At 41.8% G+C, this 16,401-nt stretch overlaps 2 protein-coding genes across 2 annotated transcripts; one reads left to right on the forward strand and one right to left on the reverse strand.

The window, feature by feature from the left end:
• Positions 1 to 366: 366 nt before the first annotated feature.
• Positions 367 to 1,337, reverse strand: LOC105888817 (EKC/KEOPS complex subunit LAGE3). Its single transcript, XM_012814562.2, has 3 exons — positions 1,231 to 1,337; positions 880 to 1,008; positions 367 to 756 (listed from the first exon to the last, which is right to left on the reverse strand). The coding sequence occupies exons 1-3, from the start codon at positions 1,326 to 1,328 to the stop codon at positions 645 to 647; spliced, it is 339 nt and encodes a 112-aa protein (XP_012670016.2). The 5' UTR covers positions 1,329 to 1,337; the 3' UTR covers positions 367 to 644.
• A 1,718-nt stretch (positions 1,338 to 3,055) lies between these two features.
• LOC105888796 (cGMP-dependent protein kinase 1-like) lies at positions 3,056 to 16,269 on the forward strand. Its single transcript, XM_031577255.1, has 20 exons — positions 3,056 to 3,868; positions 4,277 to 4,476; positions 4,585 to 4,717; positions 4,889 to 5,055; positions 6,151 to 6,264; positions 8,684 to 8,789; positions 8,905 to 8,968; positions 9,636 to 9,713; positions 10,155 to 10,249; positions 10,626 to 10,691; positions 10,874 to 10,948; positions 11,372 to 11,468; positions 11,589 to 11,728; positions 12,054 to 12,143; positions 12,496 to 12,637; positions 13,903 to 14,066; positions 14,334 to 14,456; positions 14,564 to 14,626; positions 14,735 to 14,801; positions 15,109 to 16,269. The coding sequence occupies exons 2-20, from the start codon at positions 4,281 to 4,283 to the stop codon at positions 15,205 to 15,207; spliced, it is 2,079 nt and encodes a 692-aa protein (XP_031433115.1). The 5' UTR covers positions 3,056 to 3,868; positions 4,277 to 4,280; the 3' UTR covers positions 15,208 to 16,269.
• The last annotated feature ends 132 nt before the right edge of the window (positions 16,270 to 16,401 follow it).

Consider the following 16,401-nt stretch of genomic DNA (forward strand, 5'->3'; position numbering starts at 1 on the left):
GGGCAGTGCACAGATCTAAGACTGGAGGATCCTAACCCTCCACCTCCTGGGTGATACTTACTGCAGGGATGCAACACTGAGCCACTGGTCCTAATAGCCAGCTCTCTTAAATCTTTATTACTGTTTAATTCGAATGAAGTGGCACAGAACTGTTTGCCACATTATGTATGCCAATATGTTTTCCCCGACTGATAAATGTATGAACTTATCTGCTTGCTTTTGACTCTCTCCCTGCTTTCCCTCCAGTCCCCCTTCCCCTCTTTCTGTCACTTTACTAGGCCAGCCTCAGACGTTCTATAAAGTGCCCTTGAGGCATCAATTGTTAATGGTGAAATACTCTTGAAAAACAATATGACAAATTGCTTGTTTCACATTTTTAAACTGAGAATGTATATGACATTTTATGACAGTAAACACTTTTTTTTTATCACATTTGTAAGTCCAGATCCATTTAGGGACCACCAGATACAGTCAAATAGGCCATCACATATTTAATGTTGCTGGGCACAACCGTGAGCATATCTGCAAGGCTGCATTGTTCGTGCAGAAAACGACATCTGACCAGCAGCGCCTGATCAACTTCCTCTGGCATTCGCGTGCCAGCGGTCTACTGCCTTTCGGTACTTTCTCCTCTCACAGGCTTACTAGGATATCGGGGGTCCAAACGCCTCCATAGTTTCCAATACCAAGGCCAGATGATCCAGGAAAGATCCAACTGAGACGCGTAGAACGCGAGCCTCATCTGCGGTCCATCGCCTAGAAAAGATAAACATGGCCATAAAAATGTAGACCATGGTTCAAAACGTGAGGAAAACAATACAGTAACATTGGCTACAAACAAGATAAGGTTAAAAAAAGAATGTGAAACAGATGACTCACACTGATAACACGTTGCCCACTGCCACAAGTTCCTTGGTAATTCCTCCTTTTCTTGGCTCACGATCCGGTGACAGAGAATTCAGAGCGATGGAAGCCTCGCGTTCAGAGGGGAAGGGGACGTCCAAGTTACTGAAGGCAAGTCAAGGCACCCAATAACGTTTTAATTACCTACGGTTTTCTCAAGACCTGGAAACACCTCAAATGAGACACTCAATGTATCCTATATTCAGCTAGCATTGCATCTGACAAGAGTTTATGTAAAAGGTAAACATTAAGGTTACGAGTGACATTGGAGTTCAAATAAAAAACGGTAGCTATTTACACAATGTCTTAGCTACTTTAAAAAGATACAATCCCAACATTTGCTGAGCATGGTTATTCCCAGACACATCTTCCGCCATTTTCTTCTTCTTCTTTAACATATTGGCGGATATTGACTTTAAGCTCATATCGCCACCTACTGGTTTTTTACTATCATTGGCAAGCCATGATTCTTCTTGAATTTTAGAGTACGGATTCACATTAGTAAAAAATTTTAGATTCACACTAGTGTAAAAATGTGTTTGCCTACCTGTGTTTTTGTGATTTAACCAATCCCTGATCCAATCCATTTCATTTCCCTGTAATAGCCTAAATTCTTTGCCTACTGGTCTGCCACATTATGACCAACCAAACCTCAAATATGAAGTGCACCAACAAAAACTAACTTAGACAGTAATACCATGAATGACAAGCAGTAAATCATCCATCCGAAGAGGTCAGACAACTAAGTCCTGATAGAGACCCTCTGGACCCCAGACTGCACCTTCAGCACCCAGCGATGAGCACACTAAGCACACAGACTTACTCAACAGAGTAAGCAATCATCTGCAAGTCATTCAACACTATGGGACTCAAATTCAGGTTTAAACCCACCAATATAGTATGTTTATGTGTGGTGCAGAGTTGTCTATGGATTTGTAGAAAGGAGAAATAGACTGTTAATTGTACATGCCCATGCTCTCACTGCCTCTGCCTACCATGATGTTCTGCCTTTTGAATCTGAATAAGGTGAAGTACTGGGAAAATGAATGGAAACCAACCAGCTACTGCTGGCAAGTGTCTTTGTGAACTGTAAATCATTACCATCATTTTCCAGTAAGGATGCACAGAACTGTTGAATTTGTTGATTTTACTGATTCAGAATCATTCATTCTCCATGCAAAAGGAATTGATTTTTGTACTGGAGAAACTCAGCTGTGATATGGAACAAGGGATGGAACCCTATTCGTTCAGACACTTGAGTTATCAAGATAACAGAGCAGTGCTTCAAAGGTGCCGTCTAGTCAAGGCTGTGATTACAATTTGATTATGTTGGTTTACCTGACAATTATTCTATTTGGCTAGTTTTGTGTACCCTACATCCCAAAGTCGATGGTACGTCAATGAGGAACAGTTTATTGCTCGTGGTGCCATACAATTTCTTGGAGAGGAGCCAGAGCCTATATTTGCTCTATTTCAGATTGGATATTTGACATTGTTTTTGCAAGTAAGCATCCTAGTTTATTTTTGAAGCACATATAGGCTACTTAAAGTTTATGTAACACTAAAAACATTGATTTCGTCAGCTTCCTACAGCTTTCATACATATCGATGGACACCTCTGGAAACCAGTGGCTCATTTGGCATTCCTTGGTCTTGAAAGGCAGTAATGGCGTAAAGAAAATAGATTTTTATAATTTTTTTATAAACTTCACACACAAAACACAAAACCATATACACTTAAAACTTTTCAAAATCAAAATGTTGCATCATACTGCAAACATACTACGCACATTAGACTTTTTCCATGAGCAATTGCACACTATTATGATAACCCTGAAACACGTTGGTCTTACACTTTTTGCAATTTCAATATTACACTGCACTTCAGAGTTCTTTAAATGCAATACAAACACATAAATACTATACTTAAATACAAATCAATGTTTGTTTAGTTTGCCAAAGCAGGGAGGGCCAAAGTGGAACAGCACACCTTTTGCATTGTCAGCGCTACATGTAGGCTATAATATACAAAAAATAGTTTTCTGAAGAAAAAAAACATTACATAAAACTGAAATACATTTCGTCAAAACTAGATGGTAAAAAGAATACCTTTTGAAAATGATACATGAAAATACACTGCAACAGTATCCAGCCTTCTATGTGGGTCTTCTCACTGCAATTCATCAACATCACAACCAATGTCCTCCTTTCGAACTCCCTTGGTACTATAAATGGTAGTGCCTTCGAGGGCTCTGCAACGGTTCAATGTCTGAGGTTGAATGTGAAAAGGAGTGTAAGGCAGAGAATGTGCTTGTAGTTTAGCATTCTTGTGATGTTCTGCTTTTAGTGTGAGAGGTTTAAAACTGCGCCATACGACTTTTTGTGTAACCCTAATAGAAAATAAGTTTACTTAAAATGTACAATCGGTTAAATGGGCCAGAGAGTTTTCTCATCTCTGGATAGATCTGAATCTGGGATGAAATATAGCCCAAGGCCAAAAAGTAAGCTACAAAACTGGCCACAAATGAAGGATGAACGTGAGAGCTGGTTACCGAATTGAATATTCGACAGATACCGCCTTTCTAGTATTTTCGACGGCGTTTAGACTGAGCTCGCTGAAAACTGGAGCAAGAATGCGAGTGACAGTGGGTAGTGACAGGTGGAGTCGACTTGCAGCTCTTTCCTCTGTGGCGCTGCGAGAATGCGGTACAAGCTGCTGCTGGTGATAGTCTACTGCGAGCGACATGCATGCCCAAGCACCCAGAGCGGACGGCAAAGGAGGGTCCGTTCACTTCTTCAGGAGAAGTTTTCAACAGACAGTTTATAATCTAAAATCTTTGTTTAGTTGCACAGTTCAGTTTCACGCGTTCCTCGTCGTCTCTCTCTTTGTCGTTGTCTCATACTGAAAGCGAAGAGTGGGAGAAACGACGTCCTTCGAATACTCGACGACCGTGCAGCAACTCAGGTAAGAGTATGACTGCTTAGTGTCATTTGCGATCTTTTAATGTGCGACCCTTTATCTGCTAATGTTGCGAATTGGGCTGATGGCAGTTTCTTACTAATCGAACGAGTTTTGAGCTTAGTGTCTGCATTTGACTTAGTTAAAGAACAGTATGCCAGTGCTCTAATTGATGTGTGATTAGGTTATTTGCAATTGTGTCAGTTTCCTTACCAATAATGATTTAGTTTTTTTTACATTTACTTTCATTGGTCACTGTTATGTGCTAATAATCATCTAATTAAGTACCACAGTGTAGCTGTATCTATTGGTTTTCTTGCTTCTGATGACATTCTCTCTCTCTCTCTCTCTCTCTCTCTCTCTCTCTCTCTCTGTGTGTGTGTGTGTGTGTGTGTGTGTGTGTGTGTGTGTCAGGAGCATGGGAACCCTGAGAGATCTACAGTTTGCCCTGCAGATGAAGATTGAGGAGCTGAGACAGCGTGACGCCCTCATAGATGAGCTGGAGCTGGAGCTAGACACTAAGGATGACCTCATCGGGCAACTCCAGGGAGAGCTGGACCGCCACCGCTCTGCTTCCAGCCACTCATCCTCCTCGGGGCCACTAGACCCCTCAGGTGAGAAGGCTTTTGACGTCATGAAAGTAACACCTTGCTGTAACCATTTCATGATATATATTGCAGTGTCTGTTTTGGAGATGTATGAAAATGTCATGCCCTCCACAGGTGGAGCGGTGCCCCCAGCCCCCCCAGATGAGCCTCAGCGCATCAAGCGGCAGGCCATATCTGCAGAGCCCACGGCCCTGGATCCCACTCAGCTCACCCATGTCACCCTCACCAACTACAGCAAGAGCAAAGAGTAATATCATTAGTACACGTGAAGAGATAATTGCACTCCATATGCACACATTGACAATATAGACCAGTTCATGAAGGGGTGATCCCATGCCATTCACTTCACATGTAATCCCACTTTATTGATGCTGAGGAGAGGATTGTTATAATGGCTCTTTTTTTCTTCTTCTTGCAGGTCCCGTGAGTTAATTCAAGGAGCTCTACTGGAAAACGATTTCATGAAGCACTTGGAGCAGAGCCAGATCCTCACCATCATGGACTGCATGCATCCGACGACCGTATCCCAAGGGTGCTGTGTCATTCAGGAAGGAGACGACGGTTCCCTTGTTTATGTGCTTGAAGGTGAGCGAAAGGGAGTTGGGTGCATATTAAAGATGAGGCTTGTGAATATTTCTAGCAATCAACCCATTCCCTCCCATTATAATTGGTGTCTCGTTTACCCTCATTCCACATGTACACTGAATGTAGGACAATATTACCATTTTTAAAGTCAAACTTTCAACAAGGGCATCTGGGACTGCATGACCCAAGATGGATTTACAGCATAAATAGATGGAGCCATTTTTCTCATTCTCTTTTAACAACTGCTAGTATCAGCAAATGTCATTTATTTAAGTAGCATCAGCTTGTTTGCTGGAGACAAACAAAAAAACTCAATCAGCTCTGTAGAGCTTGAACAAGTGATATAACATTGTCTGAATTAGCATTTTTCTTTTCAAGGATATTCTTGATTGTTGCTCTGTTTAGATGTGTGGATTAGTTCTACCTCTTGCCTCATGATTGACATGTGTCTTGCTGCATGATAGACTCATTGTCATATCTGAGGGTCTTGATTGGCATGGAGCTCAGGGCTCATCTCGTTACCTTGCTGCCTGTTTGAACGTTAGTTGGGTCACGAACAGCTGGTGTCATCTGCTCCTGACGTCTCATCTCGGTGTGATGACTAAGCCCACTTAATCCCTTTTTTGTGCCTGGTTGACAGTCACACACTTCCACTTGAAGATTCAGAATTAACGGGGTGCACTTGTGCATAAGGAATCTGACACACTGAATCTGCCCTGTTCAAACACTTATCTGAGAATGGGTATACACACTGGATGCAGGAGAATTTTTCTTCACAGTCTCCGCCGCAGATTCTGCGAGATATGCTTTGCCCCACCATTTGTGACAGAGATGATGTGAAAGACAGACATGGTTCAGTCATATTCTGTTTTTTAGCTCTATTGGTTGGTGAGAAACAGACTTGCAATTAAGTATTACACAATCACCACCCACACTTGTTCATTCTGCCGCTCACATATTTCATCCCCACAGGCAGGATGCTTCACTCTAATGCTTTGGTATTGTTATGGAATATTGTTTTTGTTTTTTTGTTTGTTTGTGGGCTGTGTATTGTTTTGCATAATGTTAAGTGTTTGTGCTGTTGCCTTTTGACAGAGGGGGAGGTGGAGGTGACCAAAGGAGGCCAGAGACTGTGCACCATTGAGCCGGGGAAGGTGTTTGGGGAGCTGGCCATCCTGTACAACTGCACACGCACGGCCACAGTTACGGGTAGGAACACGGCACAGGCCAGAACATGCTAAATCTCATCTGCAAAGATGCATGCACAGACGATGCAATATTGGTCAGCTGTGTTGCTTGCAGCAGTAGCATGGCAACATAACATCATAGGAAACAACATACATGTATTTTCTCTTCTGCTCTCCCTCTTTCTGGCTGTCCTGCAGCATATCCTCATTTCTACTCACACGTCTCTGCACAGACTCTCTCCCTTACGCACATTCACAGATGCACAAACACATCCCCACTCTCCACTCTGTCACCACATTTAGCAGTGCCACAGACACCATCACACTTACTGGATAATCATGGTGGTGTTATGTATGATGGAGGGACATTTTCACCCGTGTTATGGTAGATGCTTATGCCAGCCTCAATATTTATTTGAAGGTTGAGCTCATCTCAATAATGATAAGAGTAATAAAAGAGTTGCAAAGTGAAATTCTTAATACAGTATGATCATATGAGACCCTGGATGCTTCCATGTCTCTTTGTAATATGGATCAGGGAGAAAAGAGCCTGTCTTCAGGGTGAAATATATGTATTGGATTTCCTGGAAGATACTAATTAATATGCAACAGTCTTCTTCATAAATCAAATGCTTCATGGTAAAATTTGATGTGTAAATTGATTGACTGTAAATATTTAGTTAAATAATGTAATAATTTGGGGGGGGAGCTGTGGCGCAAGCAGCAGCATCCCTGTACCATGAATGGGTCTGAATGCCCATGGGGACCCGGTCCAAGTCCGACTCGCGTCATTTCCCAATCCCTCTCCCGATCTCTCTCCAGCTCGCTTCCTGTCTCTCTCTACTGTCTTATCTGATGAAAGGCATAAAATAAAAAAAAGACACCAATTACATCTATCAAAGAATCCTACAAAAATATCTTAGTAGTCTTTCTTGCAGAAAACAAAAACAAGTTATCATAGTTTTTCTTTCCATTTCAGTTTATTTCTATCTAGCTGTGTCTGCAAGTCCTTTCCTCCTCTGCTTGATCTTGATGAAACTGCTCACTATCTTTTGCCAAAACATTCTTTGTCTCTCTCTTCTTCATTCTCTCTCCACCATGGCCTTGTGCAGACATGACTGCAGCTGGGCACAGGCTACTTGAAGCTCAGGGTCAGCTGCTGGTTAGAAGGGAGAATAGCGAGCTCTAGAGATTTAATAGCCCTTCCAGTGAAACTGAAATTAAATAACTCGCTCTGTTGTGCTCTGTTATCCTCACTATTTTTCTTTACTTTTCTCTCTTTGCCTCTCTCTTACTCTTTCTTTTTTTTTAAATCAGTTTCCATTTATCTGACAGCCCTTATTGGAGCTTTGTGTGTGATTGAATTTTTCTGTCTTCAATTCAATTTGGAGCTTTCCAGTAATTGTCTATTTTGAAAACCGAATAAGAACCATCTCCTGTAATCAATGTGTGCAGTAAAACTGAGGCCTCTTTCCTATTGTGGCTCTCAATAGGTACAGAGTACAGAATAACATCATCAGTTGACTTGATGAGAGCACCCTTTTACAACACGCTCCTGCCCTATAATTCTGTCTTACTGTGCTGTGTGTCTCCAGGCCACTATGGCATTCAGCTTAAACATGTGTGCTCTCTGAGCCTTGTCCTCCTGCAAATATGTGGCAAAGAATGAGGTCCTGAAGATCTGCCTCTTTGATCTTTTTACCTTTTGTCCATGAGAACTAGGTGACCAACGTGAGAGCAGAGGAAGAGGTATGAAGATGACCTCTAGCTGTGTCCCTACATACTTACTTACGAGTACACACTTGTAGAGGAGATTTCTACAGTTTACCATGGAACCCCACCTGTGGCATTGGTTTATATGTTTCTAAACCCAGCCCGACTGCCCTCTGATTGGTTTATAAGTTTCTAAACCCAGCCCGACTGCCCTCTGATTGGTTTATAAGTGTCTAAACCCAGCCCGACTGCCCTCTGATTGGTTTATACGTTTCTAAACCCAGCCCGACTGCCCTCTGATTGGTTTATACGTTTCTAAACCCAGCCCGACTGCCCTCTGATTGGTTTATACGTTTCTAAACCCAGCCCTACTGCCCTCTGAGGCCTTTGGCCCAACTGATCAATTACTTAATGTCACTTCATTTGGCCAGACAATCCACCGGTACACAAATATAGTCATGTAGTGCATTTGAGGCCTACAAAGATAGGGAAATAGAGTTGTGGTTATGAATGAAACCATGGTTCGGTGACCTGTCATGTGTGACATGAACCACAGTATGTATACCTCCTTCAACATAATGTGGGTATTTCACTGTGTGGAAGATCAACATGCGACTGTGTCCGTACGTACTAACATGCTTGCTGTTTTTTGTTCTTTCCTTCTGTTTTTCTTTCTTTTTTTCCTTTTTCTCGCTTTCTTTCTTTCTTTGCATTTTGATCCTTTCTAGCACTCACTGATATCAAGCTATGGGCCATTGACCGGCAGGGCTTCCAGACTATTATGATGAGGACAGGCCTGATGAAGCACTCTCAGTACATGGAGTTCCTGCGCAGGTAGGACGGTGTGCAGTAGACCCAGACTGTCCTCCAGCTCTTCTGACATTGTCTGCACACAGATGAACTATTTTGCACACTTAAAGCTTAACTGTTATCCACTCTATATGTGCAGCGTGCCTTCCTTCAAGACTTTGACTGAGGATGTTTTGAGTAAAGTAGCTGATGTCCTGGAGGAGGTATTTATTGCATTTTTGTGATATATAAGGTCTATTAAAAAATATTGAGACTGCCTGTATTTCTTTGGTTCTAAGTGATGCTGAAGTGCAAAACTTAACACTCAACCCAACTGCTTATTCTCAGATGCCACCATCTGAATGGGCTTGTTGCCTTCCCATCTGATTCGCTTGTACTTGTGTTCCAATAAGACACAGAGTGGCAATGTCCGTCGATGTCAGCCGGTCCTTATTTTTAAATGTATTACAAAACGGGGAGAAAGAACACAGAATATTTCTTTGCTTAAGGGAAGGTCGAGCAATAGTAGAAAGTAATGGCTGTCCTGATATGCATGGTTTTCATTGATCAGGATGATTTGGAGTGTGCCCCGAAGGGTTGAGATTGCAAAAGGGGCAGCCTGTTGCAAGTTTTGCGGTTTCTCTACGGCTATCTATATCATTTTCCCAGTCTATGTCATTTCTTCACAAACAATACTGATCCAATTCTGATTCTATAATAACATTGTTGTCAGAAATGAACCTTCTCCGTGAAACGCACAACAGCAGTTGATAACAAACCGATGTCTTTTATTCATCCTTTTGATCTGGTTTCCTTTCTACATCTGCTTTTATGTGGCCTTGCTCCGAGTGAGTCAGCTTCTGAGAGCATCTCTTTCACCCTCTTCCTCAGACACACTACAGCGACGGAGATTACATCATCCGAGAGGGAGCCACCGGCGACACATTCTTTATTATCAGCAATGGCCAGGTGAGAGGGGACAGAACAGAACGGTCTGGACGTCATTTTGTTGGACATGGTCACATGTTATTATGAAATCAATAAACTAAGCCTCCCTTGCTGTGTCTTGATGAAGGAGAGATATCCTCAAAAGACCTCTAAAAGACGCTGCACCACACATATTCATGGCCAAGCCATCCAATAGAAAGAGGCCATTTGTATTAGACTATTGCTATTGTGATGGTTAGTGTTTGTGAATGCAATGACCAAATGTTGAAAAAGACTGTTTCCAGACCACAGAATGAGTCTGTAGAACTCTTCCGTAGATTTGGTGCAGACACAAAACAGCCATTGTGTCATGTAGATAATCACTGCAAAAGGGGAAAATAACGGAACTGCTTACCAGCATCATCCATCATGCAACTGAATCAACACACGCTGATCTTTTCATCGTGCCACTGCCGTTCTCAGGTGAAGGTCACTCAACAGAAAGGTCCCAGTGAGGAGCCAGTGTTCCTGACCACACTCTCCAGAGGAGACTGGTTTGGAGAACAGGCCTTGCAGGGGTAGGAGAACAATTGCAATATTTTTGATGAAAACATTAAAAAAAAGTTTTGTGTGTTGTGGTTTGAAGTACTGAGAACAAAAGCTGAAACTGGAACTGTTTGAAAAATGCAAAACTTTCTGTCTCTCCAAATGTTTCATCTGATATTTTCACAAGGAAATACAATTAATGAAGGCAGTGGCAGGACCGGCCAGAATGACCAATTGTGTTATTTTTCAAATATATGTGGTTACCATTTTGAATAAGGAATGCCTAAACATATCAGTGGTAAATAAGAATGAAGGGTCACTGCACTGCTAACATGATTTGTATTTTTAGCATTGGTAAAATGTTTTGATGCAGATCTGAACTTAATGTATGTTATATATTGTTTCTAGGGAAGATGTACGCACTGCAAGCGTGACAGCTGTTGGAGATGTCACTTGTCTTGTTGTCGATAGAGAGTGAGGAAATCTAGGACATTTACATGCAAACCACAAAAGCTTAATTCCTCTGTCATAAGCATATACACATACACATACATATACACATACACATACACATACACATACACATACACATATACATACAGTATACCTATACCTATACATATAGACATATCCTCATCTTTGTGTCTTTCAAACAGATCCTTCAAACAACTGATTGGGGGACTGGAAAATGTTGGCAATAAAGTGTATGAGAGTGATGAGGTCAAGGCAAAGTAAGTTTTCCGTCTGGTCCAAACAGAACAAGATGTTCTATTGGATGTTCCAATAGCTCTTGCACTGAAAGTATCTTTAATGCGTTCATGTGTTTTCCTTCAGGTTTTTCCTCAGACAGATTTAAGCCATGTATAAATAATAAAACATTATTTGACATCTTTACTGCCTCAGGCTTATGTCATGCAAGGTCATAAGAGTTCATTGAGTTCAAGAGTGATTTTCAAAAAGAGAAAATAGCAAATTCCTGACAGTTTGTAAATGTTGGCTGGTCCAACATTTTAGGCCTCACACATAGGCCATCTGATGATGTCTGTCTGTCTGTCTGTCTGTTTGTCTGTCTTGTTAAGGCTAATCTGTGGTTTGTAGTGTTTTTCAGTGGGAATATAAATCTGAATCAAGTTGTTAAATCTCTGTTTCTGCAGGGTGGAGGAAGAGGCTGCATTTTTCTCCCTTGTGTCCCTCAGTGACTTCCGTATCATCTGCACACTGGGAGTGGGTGGCTTCAGTCGTGTGGATCTGGTACAATCACATTTGATACTCATGACCTTCAACGATGTTGTATGAATTCTTGTTTTGCTGCAGACAGAAGCTGATGTTTATCTGAATAAACTGCCTTGTGCGTGTTGGGGCCATGTGTAGGTGCAGCTGAAGAATGACACCAGTCGCTCATTTGGGATGAAGACTATGAAGAAGAGACACATCCTCGACACCAGCCAGCAGGGCCACATCCTGTCAGAGAGACGGATCATGATGGAGTCACACAGTCCTTTCATTGTCAGGTGAGTAAGGGAGGGGGGGGGGGGGGGGGGGGGGGGTGTTCTCCAGGAAAAAAGAAACTGATGAAAAAAACACTGATGTTTTTGCAAGAGGGTGTAGCATTGCATGACGTTAAGGTGCAGCTAAGAGTAGCAGTTGTTTGTTTGTTTGTTTCCTTCTAAAAAAATTTAAAGAAAACCACATGAACATGCCTAAGCTCCAGCAATCTATTATGGCATATTCAAATTCCGTCATACGTTTTGACAAGCCCAGAGATAAATACAAATATGTGTGTTTGTATGTGTGTGTGTGTGCGTGTGTGTGTGTGTGTGGTTTTCATCATTACAGACTTTATCGCACCTTCCGAGATGCCAAATACCTGTACATGTTACTTGAGGCCTGTCTGGGTGGGGAGTTGTGGACGCTGCTGAGAGATAGGTATAAGCCTGTGTTTGTTTCCATGGACACTCCTGAGAGATAGGTATAAGCCTGTGTTTGTTTCCATGGACACTCCTGAGAGATAGGTATAAGCCTGTGTTTGTTTCCTGTGACACTCCTGAGAGATAGGTATAAGCCTGTGTTTGTTTCCTGTGACACTCCTGAGAGATAGGTATAAGCCTGTGTTTGTTTCCTGTGACACTCCTGAGAGATAGGTATAAGCCTGTGTTTGTTTCCATCTCCAGTGTTCACCAATTAGCTGTAGGGCATCTGCCATGCCCTCCCATTGGAGCTTGTATTATCATTGTTGTATTGTATTATGTTCTATTCTTCTGTTGTTGTTGTTGTTTAGGGGATCGTTTGATGATGGCACCACACGGTTCTACACAGCCTGTGTGGTAGAAGCTCTCGGTTTTCTTCATTGTCGAGGGATCATATACAGGGACTTGAAACCAGAAAATATCATCCTGGATAACCATGGATATGCCAAGCTGGTAAACAGACAGACCCTTTTTATAGACTTTTATACATGGTTCTTCCACTGTTCAACCAGTGCTCAGTCCTCAGTCATGCTGTGCTTTACACTGGGGAATGGACACAGGCTAAACCACAGCATTGAGCTCTTCAGTTTCTTTCTGGCTTGAAGTAGCAGGACATAATATCCCTTTCAAATGCTACTTCTGGGGCTAAGGTTCAGTGTCTGTGTGAAGCCCCTTTTAAACAGAGGTCCCGCTATATTGTCGTATAAGACCCCTCAGTATGCTAACTTTTGCTTGTTTACACCAAACCAAATAAAGCCAGCATTAAGTGTGTGTTTTTAGACAGCATTCCGGTAGTAGATAGCGCCTTTAATGCTGCATTCAAGACCACTTGAAACTCAGATACAAACTCGAGCTAGAACACCAATTGAAGTCAGAGCTCTGACTCAGAAACTCAGAGAATATCCCCGGCTTCAGTGAGGCGCGTTAATCAATTTAACATTGTTATCAATATGGCGAAAAACCTAACATAGCCTAACTGAGCCTTGACTATTTTAAAGGATAAAAACCTTTTTTTAATGTGTAAGAAGATGCATGGAGAGGCAGTGTGTCAAAATGAACAATAAAAATGTGTATAATTATTGATACCCAGCAGATAGAGGGAAAAGCCCCTGATGAGTCATCACCACATTATTGTGTTTATATTCAAATCAGGTCTGGGAAATGTTGTCTTGAAATGTGCCAAAACACCTGCGTTGGAAATAAACTAGCCTACCTATTACTGTCAAAAACAATGATGGGTGAACTGTGATCTATTCAGACTCAAGCAAAGGTGGTGTGCATGATGTACAACATGTTTATGCTTATCATGTCAGATTCTTGAGTTCTGACAACATAGTAGTCTTGCTTCGTTTTGGTTAGCTGCTAGGCTGCATCACACTCCTATCCCACCATGCCGATCCGGCCCTGTGACTACCTCCACTCCTGGCTTATAGGCGGAACAACAACAACCCCCCCCCCCCCCATTCCGTGTTTGTATCTTTTATACAGAACGGCGAGGCAGAATAAAGGCGCAACATTCCTGCCTTAAAAGGGACTTCAGACACCCAGCATAAGTGTACAGTGTAGTGGCCACACTATTCAGATTCTCCAAGCAAATACATAATTTGCAGTTGTCGAACTTAAATCATGAGAGAAAAATCTTGCAACATCTGTGTGGTTAATCCTACAACCCATCTACTTTTTGATTTGATTAAAGCCACTGTCATATGCTACTTAAGGTCGACTTTGGCTTTGCCAAAAAAGTGGGATTCGGGAAAAAGACTTGGACTTTCTGTGGGACCCCTGAGTATGTGGCTCCTGAGATCATCTTGAACAAAGGCCACGATGCGTCTGCAGACTGCTGGTCCCTGGGCATCCTCATCTTTGAGCTCCTCAGCGGGAGGTGAGTGGGTTGATCACTTAAGCTTCACAACATTGTTTCACTCCAAGTGATCTTTACTGATAAGCTGAAAAGGACCTGCCTTGAAATATTTGAGCCTCAAGATGTGGAATAAGGTGTGAGATTTGTGTGAAGAATAGAGTCAAATGATGGCTGAGCATAGAAATCAGCGCAGTGTTTTCACCATGTAACAGTATGAGAGTGAAATGTTTCTTCTATGCGTCTGAGCTTGTCCTCATCTGACCTTCTCTTGTCTGGTACACTGTAAAGCCCACCTTTCTCTGGCCCGGACCCCATGAAGACCTACAACATTATCCTCAGAGGGATTGATATGGTGGAGTTTCCAAAGAAAATCACCAAAAGTGCAGCTAATTTAATCAAAAAACTCTGCAGGTATTGAAAATGAACAGACACGCAGACACACGCACACTCATCCACACATTGACTTGATTTGTGTAAGCTGTGTGAGTAATCTTTATTTTGTTTTCCTTCCTTGGCAGAGATAATCCATCAGAGAGGCTTGGGAATCAAAAGAACGGGGCGAAGGACATTCAAAAGCACAAGTAGGAAGACCTGCTGACCAGTTTATCCAAGAATCTTAAGCATTCCAATTAAAAACGCATTTTACACGTAGTCTTTATTCACTAATTATAAATCTGATGATTTTCCAGATGGTTTGAAGGCTTCAACTGGGATGGTATCCGCAAAGGCACCCTTACTGCCCCTGTTGTACCCACTGTAAGACATGGTTACGCAACATCAGTGCACTTCACTGCATCCATTTGATTGAATAGGAGTATGCCTGGAGTAAAACCAGGGTGTCAGGAATGCGTTTCATCACATTACATAACTGAACACACTGAAGTGGCATGATTCCACGGGGTTTGTGTATCTTGTTAGTTTTGTGGATAATGTTTGTCAATTTATTCCCAACAGCCAGCATTGTCAGTTATGGTGTGATTTATGTTGTGTGTGTCTTGTACATTTTGTTGATTATTTCTTGTAAATGTAACACACCCTGTGTTGTACGGTCACTCCCTCACAGGTTGATGGCCCTCTGGACACCAGTAACTTTGACTGTTTCCCAGATGACCAAGAGGACCCTCCACCTGATGAGGAGTCTGGCTGGGATGTGGAATTCTGAATGAACTGAAGCAGGGTGTGTAATGGCTGAAACAGCGCTCAGACATTCAGACTCATTGTCTCTGAACAACACGCTGACAACACATGCTAGTGCATTCGCACACAGTAATGTAAAGATATGTGTATCAGAGAGGCAAGGCTGTTTGGTCATGGAATGTTGAATACAGCTGCCATTCAGTATGGTCACTTTGATTTTGTGGACTGTACTAAAAGAGCAATCGTGTGGCTTGGTAGAAGGTACAAATGTTTCCATGTGTTGTTTCAGGTGAAATGTTTGTGATAGTTGGTGTCGAATACTGTTCAACAGTGTTGTACATATCTCTGCTCGACAGGTTCACCGTTCATGCTTTGCCTACAATTTTCTATTTGGTTTCCGAACCCTGTAGGTGTTATGGCTTTAGATAGAACTGGCAGAATAGGATGGTCTTAACGATCAGAATTCAGCTTGAAGACAGCGGCTGCATGCAGTTACAGGTTAGGACAGCAACTAAGACAACCGGCTTATGGTCCTTCTGGTTTATGTAATTTCTCACACTTTATGCCTAACAACAAATAAAACTGACAGTATAAGTTATATGGTGCTATACCTAGCGTTATACCTTGGGTGTACATCATTGCCAGGGCTTAGGGGTACATACATAGCTAATTAAGTGGTAATTGTTTTTGAATTAGTAATAGTCCAGAACTGTTTGCTTATGTGTGCAGCTACTCAAGAGTAGGGGTGTAAGAAAATATTGATACACTTGAGTATCGCAATATTATGTTTTGTGATACTGTATTGATTCTCAAACACTGTTTATCTGTTTTTAATTAATAGTTTACATGCAAAATGTCTTAGCAGACAGTGGTTCATTTTGTGCTGTGTTTAAACCCCCAACTGCTAGATAGCAGTGTATCTTCATCCAGTCTACTCTTCCACTATTTTTTACTGCTATAGGCCAATGTTAATTCCTTTTCTCAGATGCACAAAAAGTGATGATTGGATGTTACAGAGCCTGTGATGAATGCAAATGCAGGTCCCACTGGTCTGATTGCATAAAAACATTTTTTACTCAGAATTTAAGCATATGGTGGTGTGTTCTTTACACTATGACAGTTTACCTAAAATTCTATTTTAGAAATCACAATACATCACCTTACTTGCAGTATCGCAATATATATTGCAATATATTGAATCTTAACCCAGTATCATGGT

Source organism: Clupea harengus, chromosome 12 (assembly GCF_900700415.2).
Source record: "Clupea harengus chromosome 12, Ch_v2.0.2, whole genome shotgun sequence".
NCBI classification, from domain to species: domain Eukaryota; kingdom Metazoa; phylum Chordata; class Actinopteri; order Clupeiformes; family Clupeidae; genus Clupea; species Clupea harengus.